This window comes from Artemia franciscana, chromosome 11 (genome assembly GCF_032884065.1).
Source record: "Artemia franciscana chromosome 11, ASM3288406v1, whole genome shotgun sequence".
Classification (NCBI taxonomy): domain Eukaryota; kingdom Metazoa; phylum Arthropoda; class Branchiopoda; order Anostraca; family Artemiidae; genus Artemia; species Artemia franciscana.
This window is the reverse complement of record NC_088873.1, coordinates 25,004,175-25,017,161: the sequence shown is the minus strand read 5'-3', so window position 1 is coordinate 25,017,161 and position 12,987 is coordinate 25,004,175. Positions and strand designations below refer to the sequence as shown.

The window sequence follows — 12,987 nt, the reverse complement described above, 5'->3', positions numbered from 1 at the left end:
ATCTTTGAATAGATTGGTGGTGAGCATAAGGGAGCATAGCTGTGGTAGCCTCAGGTGGCTTAGTGATGCTGTAAATTGTTACTACTAGTAGTAGCTACATTTAGATTAATTACACCGAATACAGTTCATTTCGAAACATAAATGTGAATCGTTTATTGTATCAGATAATTTGTTTCTATATTATTAACACTATTTTGTATATGTTATTTAATACTTTTTCGTACTGCTGTTGGGTTAGTGGAGATTTTTGCCGAGAAATCTCTAATTTATGCTTTTAAGCTCATCGGCTTAAAATGTGCCTCGTTCGCTATTCTTGGTTTTCATTGCATTTTTTTTTCATTGCCTAAACCATTTACGGGTAAAAATACTTCCAAATAATTGATAAGCAAACATTTTATTATTCGTTGGATATATACTAAAACACGACAAAAACATAGCAATCAACATCAGTTTTGGTTCAGATTCCAATTTGTATTCAATCTTATTGGTCCTCTTCCTGGTGTATTTTGGACAACACGAGCAAGGGAGCTTATAGTCTCACGAGTGGCGTGAAAACCAGGCGGTAAAGTTATCTGGCGTCTTGTCCCATCCGGAGCCTAAAAAAGAAGAAAGAAGTCAAAATTTCATAGATGCTTGGCAACAATATTATCAAGAAAAAAAAAAACACTCACGTTGGCGCAGGCGTCCCCCGGATCGATGAACAGGGAGGATAGGTCATTACCAAACATATGATTGAATGGTAGAAAATTGATAAATATCCATTTTAATCTTGGGAAAACAAAGACACAAACAGCTATGTACGGCGATTCAATGCACAAAATAGCTTAGACAGGAAAAAAAACATGTAATATATTTATCTCAGCAGTCAGCCTTTGTGAACATTTATGAGAATACAATAAAAAATGACTCATTATGACTATTATCGGTCATATCTACAGTAGTTTCCTTTTAGGAGGGAAAAGTACATAAAATAAGTGAACATATGAAGCTCTCAGAAATTGCTGAAGGCCACAATGTTAATAAATCACTACCTAACTGAAACATGAAAAGTGATTCTACACCGTCAAGCCCTGTTCTTATATACAAAAACACTTCCCAAAGACGATAGTATTTCTTAATTTAAAGGATACTACAAAACCTTTTTGCAGTTAAGTAAATTCAGCAAAAGAGGTAGATTATGATACTAAATATTTACAGAACAGAACATATCTACAAAACATATCTACAAATACAGTGGTTGGTGTTTAAAAATGACAATTTAAGTCAAGGTTTTAACAGTGCTCTCAGGGTTTTAACAGTACTATTAACAGTGCTCAGTCCAAAAAGTAATAATAAAAAAAAAATAAGATTCAATGTACGATTAAGTTTCTCCAATCAAACCTAGGATGTTACTAAAAAAACTCGATAGTTTTGATGAAAAATTACGTTTAAAAAAAAGTTTTTTTACTAATAGTAAAGAGCGACATTAAAACTTAAAACGAACAGAAATTATTCCGTATATGAAAGGGCCTGTTCCCTCCTCTATGCCTCGCTCTTTACGCTGAAGTTCTTTATTGTTTTGAAAAATAGCTTATTTTGTTTTATTTATCATATATTATCTATTATTTTATTTATAAGTTTTATTATTTCGATCAGGCGATTTGGGGAAAAGAAGTGGCGGGGAGGTGGCCTAGTTGCCCTCCAATTTTTTCGGTCACTTAAAAAGGACACTAGAACTTTAAGTTCCGTCCAGTTGACGGACGGAAGGTCTCTTCTGATATTCTAGGACCACTGGGTTTATGCAATCACCCATGGAAAACACAACAACAAATAAACACAAATCTGTAATCTTTCTTCTGGTAAGAAATACAAAATTCCACATTTTTGCAGATAGGATCTTAGAACCTATACAGTAGGGCTCTCTGATACGCTGAATTTGACGGTGCGATTTTCATTAAGATCACTTGACTTTTAGGGGGTGTTTCTCCCTTTTTTTCAAATCAGGAAATTTTTCTCAGGCTCGTAGCCTTAATAGTTGAAGTAGCATAAAAATAGTTGAATTAGCATAAAAAGCCGATTCTTTTAATATATCTATTGGGATCAAAATACTTTTTAATGAGACCATTTTTTAGAGTTTCGGTTACTATTAAGCCAGTCGCTCCTTACATACAGTTCGTTACCACAAACTGTTTGAACAGCAATTGTCTCAGATTTTTCTTTTGGTTGTTATTACCTATATGAGGGAGCTGCCCCCTCCTCAGTACCTCGCTCTTTACGCTAAAATGTTTGTGAATTTGTAAAAAGCTTATTATTCTAGTTAAACGGTCCTTGTGTGTCAGGAGTCATTCTTAAATAATTGGAAAAAGTCATTAGCGTAAAGAGTGAGGTACTGAGAAGGGGCAACACCCTCGTATACTTAATAATTTTTGTTCATTTTAAGTTTTAATGTTTTTCCTTAGTTTCAGTTGGAAAAAAAACTTGTTTTTTTTATTTAATGACAACCACAAGCTTAAAGCATACAATATCTTTGGTTTATTATCACATAAAAATCATAATTAAGAAGATAATATTAAATGCTAAGATTGGCCGAAAAATAACAGAAACAAATTATTTTTTATATCGGCCATTATTTAACAAAATTATTTTTGTTTTAGTGTAAAGAGCGAAATATGACGATGGAAGAAACTCCCTCATACACATAATATGAGGGGGATTCGTCCCCTTGTCAAAACCTATACGCTAAAAGGTTTGAATTTTGTTCGAATTCAAACTTCAAACTGAATTTTGTTCTTCTTTAAGAATGCACCCTGAATCCCAAAAGCCGGTTAGTTAGAAAAAATAGCTCTTTTGAATTTACCAAAAATACCCTAGTGTAAATGGCAAGATATTGAAAAGGGGGCGAACCCCCTCATATGCGTAATAATTTCAGTTCGTTTTAAATTTTAGTGCTTTTCCTTACTTTTAGTTGGAAAAAAGCTTGCTTTTTTTATTTAATAACAATCACAAGCCGAAAACATACAATATATTTGATTTATTATTAAATAAAAATTATAGTTAAGAAGCTGTTAAAGATAATATTAAATGCTAAGATTGGCCGAAAAATAACACGAACAAATTTTTGTTTATCATTATTTAACAAAATTTTAGCTTTAGTGTAAAGAGCGAGGTACTGATGAGTGGAAGCAACTCCCTCATATACGTAATATGAGGGGGTTCACCCCCTTGTAAATACCTCGCTCTTTACGCTAAAGTTCGAATTTTGTTCCAATTCTTTAAGAATGCCCCATGAATCCCAAAAGTTGTTTAATTAGAATAAACAGCTCTTTTGAAATTACTAAAAATACTTTATAGTAAGAGCGAAATATTGACAAGGGGGCGAACCCCTCGCATACCTAATAATTTTTGTTCGTTTTAAATTTTAATGTTGCTCCTTCCTTTCAGTTGAAAAAAACTTTTTTTTTTCTAAAACTTGATATCTGATTTTTTAAAATAATGTTTGGAAATCCAGCACCCCCTTCATGGAAATTCTCTTCCCCCATGGAAAGATCCTCCCATGTAACCCTCTTCCCCCAACCTGCCACCAGAAAATGTCTGCATACTTCCCAATAATCAATACTATATGTAAACAATGGTCAAGTTTATAGCTTGTAGCCTTTCCCCCGGGGACTCTGTGAGATTAACTCGTCCTCAAAAACGTAGCTATTAGGTTTTCGACTATGTTGAAAGAAATGAGCGTGGGAGGGGGCCTAGTTGCCCTCTAATTTATTCAGTCCCTTAAAAAGGGCCCTAGAACTTTTGATTTCCGTTCAAATGAGCCCTCTCGTGATATTCTAGAACCACTGGGTCAATACGATCAACCATGGGAAAAAACAAAAAACAAATAAACATGCATCTGTGATCTTTCTTCTGGCAAAAAATACAAAATTCCATATTTTTGTAGATTGGAGCTTGAAACCTCTACAGTACGGTTCTCTGATACGCTGAATCTGATTGTGCGATTTTCATTAAGATGCTATGACTTTCAGGGGTAACCTTTGATGGTAGGATTAAACTTGATGAAACTTACATATTTAAAATCAGCATAAAATTTCGATTCTTTCGATATATTTATTGGTATCAAAATTCCGTTTTTTAAAGTTTCGGTTACTATTGAGATGGGTCGCTCCTTACTTGCAGTTCGTTACCACGAACTGTTTGATAATCATATATTCCTATGAGGATTTTTAAATCTTAAGTTACTTGCCATAGCGATAGGTTTATTTTTCCGAAATATTAGCATAAAATTGGATCAATACAGAGGTTTCCTTTGTCGTTATTTCTTACCAAAGCTGAGACACATTTTGTTTTAGTTACATGAGATCTTCGTCAATAGAATAAAATCCTTCTCAACACAATTGTTTCCTTCAAAAAAAAAAAAAAAAAAAAAAAAAAAAACTCTTGGGGCAATTGAAAAAAAGGTAGCCACTGTAGACCAGAAATTTGTGGGTGATATATTTAATTTCTGTTTCGATGACAGAATTTTACTGTTGTATAAGCCTCCTAAAGTTGCCAATGAGTGCGAGCAAAGCAAATCGAAAATAAACTTCATGGAAACATAAATCACATTGTAACAGATATATAAAATGCATTCACTAACCTCAACAAGAATCGTAGCCCCTCTTTGCTGTCTTAAGGGCGGAGGGACAGGAGAACGTTGGAAAACGACTTGTCTCTGTAAATGTAAAAATACAATCCTTAAAATAAGAAATCGTGTTGCCTAAAATCACAAAAAATGTTACGATCCTCTTTTTTTAGATTTATAGCTCCAGGCTGTTGAACACATTTTTTAGACCGACATTACAAACCAAATAAACTTCGCACAGTTTCTTTACTATAGAGGCTCAAAAACGTTTATTTAGTTGTTTTTTTTTGTATACATTACATTATTTACAAAAACAGGTTAGGGATCAACAGGGCTAAGCTTCTTCCTCAAACGACTGCCAAACCTGACAATATATTAGGAACAAAAATTCCATTCGTTATTGGCTCACTTCCACCCTTTATTGTTTTATTCTCGACCTTATGCACAATCTCATGCCTAAAAAAAAAATGCAGCTAAGACGGAAAGGTCACTAGTCTTAGAGTCAGTTTATTCAGGTAGATTTGAGCCATACAAGGATTGCAGAGGCCTTGGCAACCGAGGAAAAAAAACCTAGAAGCCGGTGAAGCCATCTAAGGAAACGGTGAAGCTAATCCCATATTTAAAAAATGTTGATAGGCCATCAATATTATCTGTAATGAACGCCGTGATTTCAGTATTTTTCCACTTTATTGACAGACATTTTTTGGTGGAAACTTACTAGTTTGAGTTATCTCCCAATTAGGCATCAAAGAGATTTGATAAGCGCAAAAGTAGCAAAATTGTGAAATTTCAAGTCACATGAAAAGAAAGAAGAAAGAAGAAGAAACTTAGATTTACAGGCAAATATGGATTTTGTTCAGGTATTCCTGAATAAGATGTTTTCCTAAAAAGGGGATACATGAATTTATAGGTACAGTTACTTCACACTATCTTCAATGAAATTCAAAGAATCTAGGGCATTGTGAATTTGCTTGGAAAAGAAACACAAATGTTTATTGTTGTCTATTAAAACTTAAATTCAGGAGCCCATCATTTCCGAAATTTATAAATGGCTCGTCTCCTTACTTCTATTTTTCAAATAATGAAAGGATATTAAAAAAGCAACTGAAAATTATCACGTTCTTGTTTTCTGTTTTAGATTTAGTAGGTTTAACTTTTATTTGTTGCCCTTAAAATAGCAAAAGACATCGGCCCTAAGGTATATGAAAATAATGTATGTACCAATCAGATAAATAGATTTACCCTTGAATAGAGCCACATATAATAAATTTCCAATTTAGGAAAAGCAAATTATATTTAGCTGAACAAACATTATTTTTATCTGTCTATGATTTATATTCTGTTATTTATAGCAATAATAACTGCATATATAGGAATAGAGGCAAACTCTTCTTAATATAAATGCGGAGCACCCCCACTCCCCCAATTGTAAAATAATAATAATTATTCATTTTCTAGCAACAAAGCTGTAGTACACTCTGTCAACCCCTTTTATTGGTAATTAAAGGGCTAGGATATGACTAATATTCATGTTTAAGTGCATTTCCATAAATTTCTGCTTATTAACCATGGTTCGTACAATACTAAGGTTCATTTTTGGCAAAAAACTTTCCCTACTACATAATTCCCCCAGTTCGTTTTGACCTATTGATTTCAAATTTCAAAGTACATTAATTGAATAATAAATATAAAAAACTTAAACAACCCAAGTTTTTATTCGTTGAAATCTTCGTTGATTCTCTTTCACTTTTTTAAAAGTCCATATTTCATGACATAAACTTCTTCTATAAAAAAACCTCTTCTACAAAAAAAAAATTCTTCTTCAAAAAACCTCTTCTACTTCTTCTTCAAAAAACCTCTTCTATAATAAACCATAATAAACAAATTTGAGAAAATCACACCCACAGGGAGAACGGCTGTTGTCATTTTCGAAGGGAGGATGACACCATATATGCAGTACAAATCTTGGAAGCACGCATTTAAAAAACAATACTCCTTTGGCGAAAATCCTTATTTCCCCCTAAAAAATATAAAAACGTAGTGCCAAAATTTGGTACAATATAACTTCATGTATTTGAAGATGATTTCTTTTTTACGATTAAAAAAAACAAACAATTTTTTTCAACTGAAAGTAAGGAGCAACATTAAAACTTAAAACGAACAGAAATTACTTTGTATATGAAAGGGGCTGCTTCCTCATCAACGCCCCGCTCTTTACGCTAAAGTTTGACTCTTTCTCTCAGCTCTACTTTTTAAAACAGTAAAAAACTTTTGCGTAAAGAGCGGGGCGTTGATGAGGAAGCAGCACCTTTCACATACGAAGTAATTTCTGTTCGTTTTAAGTTTTAATGTCGCTCCTTACTTTCAGTTGAAAAAACTTGTTTTTTTTTATTTAATTTCTGAACGTTTTTGAATCAATACATGTTTTGATTTTGGCTCTCCGCAGAGGAATTTGCATATATTTTTTTTTTTGCTAAATGGCTTCCTCATAATTTTGATCGAATGATTTTGAGAAAAAAAGAGCGGGGAGGAAGCCTAGTTGCCCTCCTATTTTTTGGTTTATTAAAAAGGCAACTAGAACTTTTAATTTTTTACGAATCCTTTTGTTAGTAAAAGATATACGTAACTTACAAATTAGCTTACGTAAAGAATTTTTTATTCTCATGTTTTTAATACACATATGAGCCAGAGCTTAGCCAGAGTTGACCCAGCTCTAAGTGGGTACCTGGAGAAATCTGGGGAAGGTAAACAGGAAGGGTGTGCGAAAGCACAGGATGGCTGGCCCCCAACCCCCATTGCACTTCCTGGCTGAAGGGCCAAGAAACGGAGATCAGCACCGCCGGTACGGACTGTAAAGTCTAATGCCGTATCCTTTACCTTTTACCTTACCATTAAGAATGACCCCTGAATCACAAAAGCCGTAGAATAAATAGTTTACATTACTAAAAATACTCCAGCGCAAAGACCGAGGTATTAGGAGGAGGTGAGCCCCTCATATGGGTAATAATTTCTGTTCGTTTTTAGTTTTATTGCTGCTCCTTACTTCCAGCTGAAAAAAACTTTTTCTTATTTATTTTTTCATTGTTTGTTTTTAAATAATGCTAGTAAATCCTGCGCTTCCTTCATGGAAATTTTCGCCCCCATTAAAAATTCCTCGATGGAAAGTTCCCCCAGTATATCCCCCTCTTCTCAACCCCTCCCCCAACCAAAAAATCCTCCTGAAAACGCCTGTACACTTCCCAATAACCATTACTATATGTAAGCACTGGTCAAAGTTTGTAACTTGTAGCCCCTCCCACGGGGACTGTGGAGGAGTAAGTCGTCTCCAAAGACATAGTTATAAGGTTTTTCGACTACGCTGAATAAAATGGCTATCTCAGAATTTTGATCCGTTGACTTTGGGAAAATAATTAGCGTGGGAGGGGGCCTAGGTGCCCTCCAATTTTTTTGGTCACTTAAAAAGGGCACTAGAACTTTTCATTTCCGTTAGAATGAGCCTCTCGCAACATTCTAGGACAACTGGGTCGATACGATCACCCCTGGGAAAAAAACGAAAAAAAAACAAACAAACAAATAAACACGCATCCGTGATCTGCCTTCTGGCAAAAAATACAAAATTCCACATTTTTGTAGATAGGAGCTTGAAACTTCTACAGTAGGATTCTCTGACACCCTGAATCTGATGGTGTAATTTTCGTTAGGATTCTATGACTTTTAGGGGGTGTTTCCCCCTATTTTCTAAAATAACGCAAATTTTCTCAGGCTCGTAACTTTTGATGCGTAAGACTAAAACTTGATGAAACTTATATATTTAAAATCAGCATTAAAATGCGATTCTTTTGATGTAGCTATTGGTATCGACATTCCATTTTTTAGAATTTTGGTTTCTATTGAGCCGGGTCGCTCCTTACTACAGTTCGTTACCACGAACTGTTTGATACAAAACTACCTAGTATTTTTATAGCACCCTTTAAAAAGGTAAATTAATAAGAAACACTTACTAAAGATGCTGGTTGAGGGGTAGTACTTCGAGTGACCTGTACAGGGTGCCGGATAATGCGCTGCCTATTGCTGCTTACAGAAATTGCAGTAGAAGCGGACATAGATGATACTGTCCTTCCTAAAATATATTTGATACAAAGAACTTGCGGCTGTTTAATAGTCTGCCAAGAAAAAAAAAATGCTTACTTAAATCATCTTATCTTACGAGTAACATTTAAAGATACTATACTTGCAATTACGCAGATTTAGACGACATAAACATAAAATAGTAAGTACCCTTCGGTAACTTTTCTTTTTTTTCATTGCAAACGTAATCGCCGTATTTCCTACATATTACATTCCAAAAAAGAATCAAGAGCTGAATTGCCAATTGTATTTAAGCCCTTTCATACTTTCCTCTTATTCATCACTCTCCTCTTATTTGTGGTGCACCCATTCAGTTCTTACAAATTTATTGGCTCAATTCCTTTTGAATGAATAAATGCATAATTAAAATCTTTCATAACAGACTGGAAAGCCTCCGCGCAACAATATCAATAATATTCTATTATTGATCATACACATTCAACAGAAACACAAAAAAGCGAAAATTTTTGTGAAAATATGGAATTTTTCCGTGGCACAGAGGCTTCCGATCATGGTACTAGCTTTCTAAAGAGTTTTTTTTTTCTATGAAGATTATTTACTAAACAGGACAAAGCACTAACCATTGGCCAGAGTAGGGATGGCTTTTATGTCGCTGCTTACAGTAGCCATAGCACTGGTACGAGGGGTGCCAACAAGACCAAAGCCATTTAATTCCATTGGTTTTGCACTAGCTTGAGTGAATTTGTTTATAACCATTGACCCTAGAAAATGAGCATTTTTTGGAAAATATATGGATTACGAAAAACTAGATACAAGAACAGCCGGACATCCTAAAAATACCAAAGGCAATAGAATTTTAGACATAATTATTTTCTGGCAGTGATAACGTTACGCATCCACATCCAAGTTGGATCAAATTGCTTCATAAAAATATCACGAGTCACAAAAAGAATAAAACCATTTATGCCAGTACTAAAACCAAAACGAACCGCTAGAAAAGACAAGTTTTCCATATCAAAGACAATGGCTGTTTCATGCATGCATGCATGCAAAAAAAAAAAAAAAAAAAAAAAAAAAAAATTGGTCTCGTAACAGTCAAATCTCCAAACATTACGGAGTTTTTGAGATATGTGATAAGATGGATGTTTTAGAAGGCGGATTAAGATAGCGATCTGAGTCAGACGTAGATTTTCCGTTGGGGTGTATTGGTCGTTTGTGAGTCATTGTTAGTGTACTTTTAGTGTTTGTGATAAGTGATTTTATTATGTATATTTCTTTTTGCCCCAATTCATTAAGAATGACCCCTGAATCACAAAAGCCGTAGAATAAATAGTTGACATTACTAAAAATACTCTAGCGCAAAGAGCGAGGTATTAGGAGGAAGTGAGCCCCTCATATGGGTAATAATTTCTGTTCGTTTTTAGTTTTATCGCTGCTCCTTACTTCCAGCTGAAAAAAACTTTTTCTTATTTATTTTTTCATTGTTTGTTTTTAAATAATGCTAGTAAATACTGCGCTTCCTTCATGGAAATTTTCGCCCCCCATTACAAATTCCTCGATGGAAAGTTCCCCCAGTATATCCCCCTCTTCTCAACCCCTCCCCCAACCAAAAAAATCCTCCTGAAAACGCCTGTACACTTCCCAATAACCATTACTATATGTAAGCACTGGTCAAAGTTTGTAACTTGTAGCCCCTCCCACGGGGACTGTGGAGGAGTAAGTCGTCTCCAAAGACATAGTTATAAGGTTTTTCGACTACGCTGAATAAAATGGCTATCTCAGAATTTTGATCCGTTGACTTTGGGAAAATAATTAGCGTGGGAGGGGGCCTAGGTGCCCTTCATTTTTTTGGTCACTTAAAAGGGCACTAGAACTTTTCATTTCCGTTAGAATGAGGCCTCTCGCGACACTCTAGGACTAATGGATCGACACGATCACCCCTGGGAAAAAAACGAAAAAAAATCGAACAAACAAATAAACACGCATCCGTGATGTCTTCTGGCAAAAAATGCAACATTCCATATTTTTGTAGATAGGAGCTTGAAACTTCTACAGTAGGATCCTCTGACACGCTGAATCTGATAGTGTAATTTTCGTTAGGATTCTATGACTTTTAGGGGGTGTTCCCCCCTATTTTCTAAAATAAGAGAATGACCCTAGAAAATGAGCATTTTTTGGAAAATATATGGATTACGATATACTAGATACAAGAACAGCCGGACATCCTAAAAATACCAAAGGCAATAGAATTTTAGACATAATTATTTTCTGGCAGTGATAACGTTACGCATCCACATCCAAGTTGAATCAAATTGCTTCATAAAAATATCACGAGTCACAAAAAGAATAAAACCATTTATGCCAGTACTAAAACCAAAACGAACCGCTAGAAAAGACAAGTTTTCCATATCAAAGACAATGGCTGTTTCATGCATGCATGCATGCAAAAAAAAAAAAAAAAAAAAAAAAAAAAATTGGTCTCGTAACAGTCAAATCTCCAAACATTACGGAGTTTTTGAGATATGTGATAAGATGGATGTTTTAGAAGGCGGATTAAGATAGCGATCTGAGTCAGACGTAGATTTTCCGTTGGGGTGTATTGATCGTTTGTGAGTCATTGTTAGTGTACTTTTAGTGTTTGTGATAAGTGATTTTATTATGTATATTTCTTTTTGCCCCAATTCATTAAGAATGACCCCTGAATCACAAAAGCCGTAGAATAAATAGTTGACATTACTAAAAATACTCTAGCGCAAAGAGCAAGGTATTAGGAGGAGGTGAGCCCCTCATATGGGTAATAATTTCTGTTCGTTTTTAGTTTTATCGCTGCTCCTTACTTCCAGCTGAAAAAAACTTTTTCTTATTTATTTTTTCATTGTTTGTTTTTAAATAATGCTAGTAAATCCTGCGCTTCCTTCATGGAAATTTTCGCCCCCCATTACAAATTCCTCGATGGAAAGTTACCCCAGTATATCCCCCTCTTCTCAACCCCTCCCCCAACCAAAAAATCCTCCTGAAAACGCCTGTACACTTCCCAATAACCATTACTATATGTAAGCACTGGTCAAAGTTTGTAACTTGTAGCCCCTCCCACGGGGACTGTGGAGGAGTAAGTCGTCTCCAAAGACATAGTTATAAGGTTTTTCGACTACGCTGAATAAAATGGCTATCTCAGAATTTTGATCCGTTGAATTTGGGAAAATAATTAGCGTGGGAGGGGGCCTAGGTGCCCTCCAATTTTTTTTGGTCACTTAAAAAGGGCACTAGAACTTTTCATTTCCGTTAGAATGAGCCTCTCGCAACATTCTAGGACAACTGGGTCGATACGATCACCCCTGGGAAAAAAAAACGAAAAAAAAACAAACAAACAAATAAACACGCATCCGTGATCTGCCTTCTGGCAAAAAATACAAAATTCCATATTTTTGTAGATAGAAGCTTGAAACTTCTACAGTAGGATCCTCTGACACGCTGAATCTGATAGTGTAATTTTCGTTAGGATTCTATGACTTTTAGGGGGTGTTCCCCCCTATTTTCTAAAATAAGAGAATGACCCTAGAAAATGAGCATTTTTTGGAAAATATATGGATTACGATATACTAGATACAAGAACAGCCGGACATCCTAAAAATACCAAAGGCAATAGAATTTTAGACATAATTATTTTCTGGCAGTGATAACGTTACGCATCCACATCCAAGCTGGATCAAATTGCTTCATAAAAATATCACGAGTCACAAAAAGAATAAAACCATTTATGCCAGTACTAAAACCAAAACGAACCGCTAGAAAAGACAAGTTTTTCCATATCAAAGACAATGGCTGTTTCATGCATGCATGCATGCATGCAAAAAAAAAAAAAAAAAAAAAAAATTGGTCTCGTAACAGTCAAACCTCCAAACATTGCGGAGTTTTTGAGATATGTGATAAGATGGATATTTCAGAAGGCGGATTAAGATAGCGATCTGAGTCAGACGTAGATTTTCCGTTGGGGTGTATTGATCGTTTGTGAGTCATTGTTAGTGTACTTTTAGTGTTTGTGATAAGTGTTTTTATTATGTATATTTCTTTTCCATACTCTAATTGCATTTATATATATATATATCTATATATATAAAAATAAGTTGTCTGTCTGTGGATCTGTCAGGTGACGTCATGTTTCTGTGTCGACTGACGTCATGTTTTCGACTGACGAAATTACAGACGGGGACATCGGGACACAAATGACGACCGGGACACCGGCACATAGGGAATATAAATGACGACCGGGACACAAGGAATGTTCGATTAGCAATCAC

General features: G+C 35.0%; 1 protein-coding gene across 1 annotated transcript in view; it reads right to left on the bottom strand.

Moving 5' to 3' along the window:
- Positions 1-378: 378 nt before the first annotated feature.
- Positions 379-12,987, bottom strand: part of LOC136033004 (nuclear factor related to kappa-B-binding protein-like) — a 74,233-nt gene continuing 61,624 nt past the window's right edge. Inside the window, exons 13-16 of the mRNA XM_065713531.1 lie at positions 9,310-9,450; positions 8,602-8,720; positions 4,616-4,690; positions 379-596 (exon numbers count right to left, since the gene is read on the bottom strand). Coding sequence (XP_065569603.1) covers positions 447-596; positions 4,616-4,690; positions 8,602-8,720; positions 9,310-9,450 — 485 coding nt within the window. The 3' untranslated portion in view covers positions 379-446. The remainder of the gene's footprint in view (positions 597-4,615; positions 4,691-8,601; positions 8,721-9,309; positions 9,451-12,987) is intronic.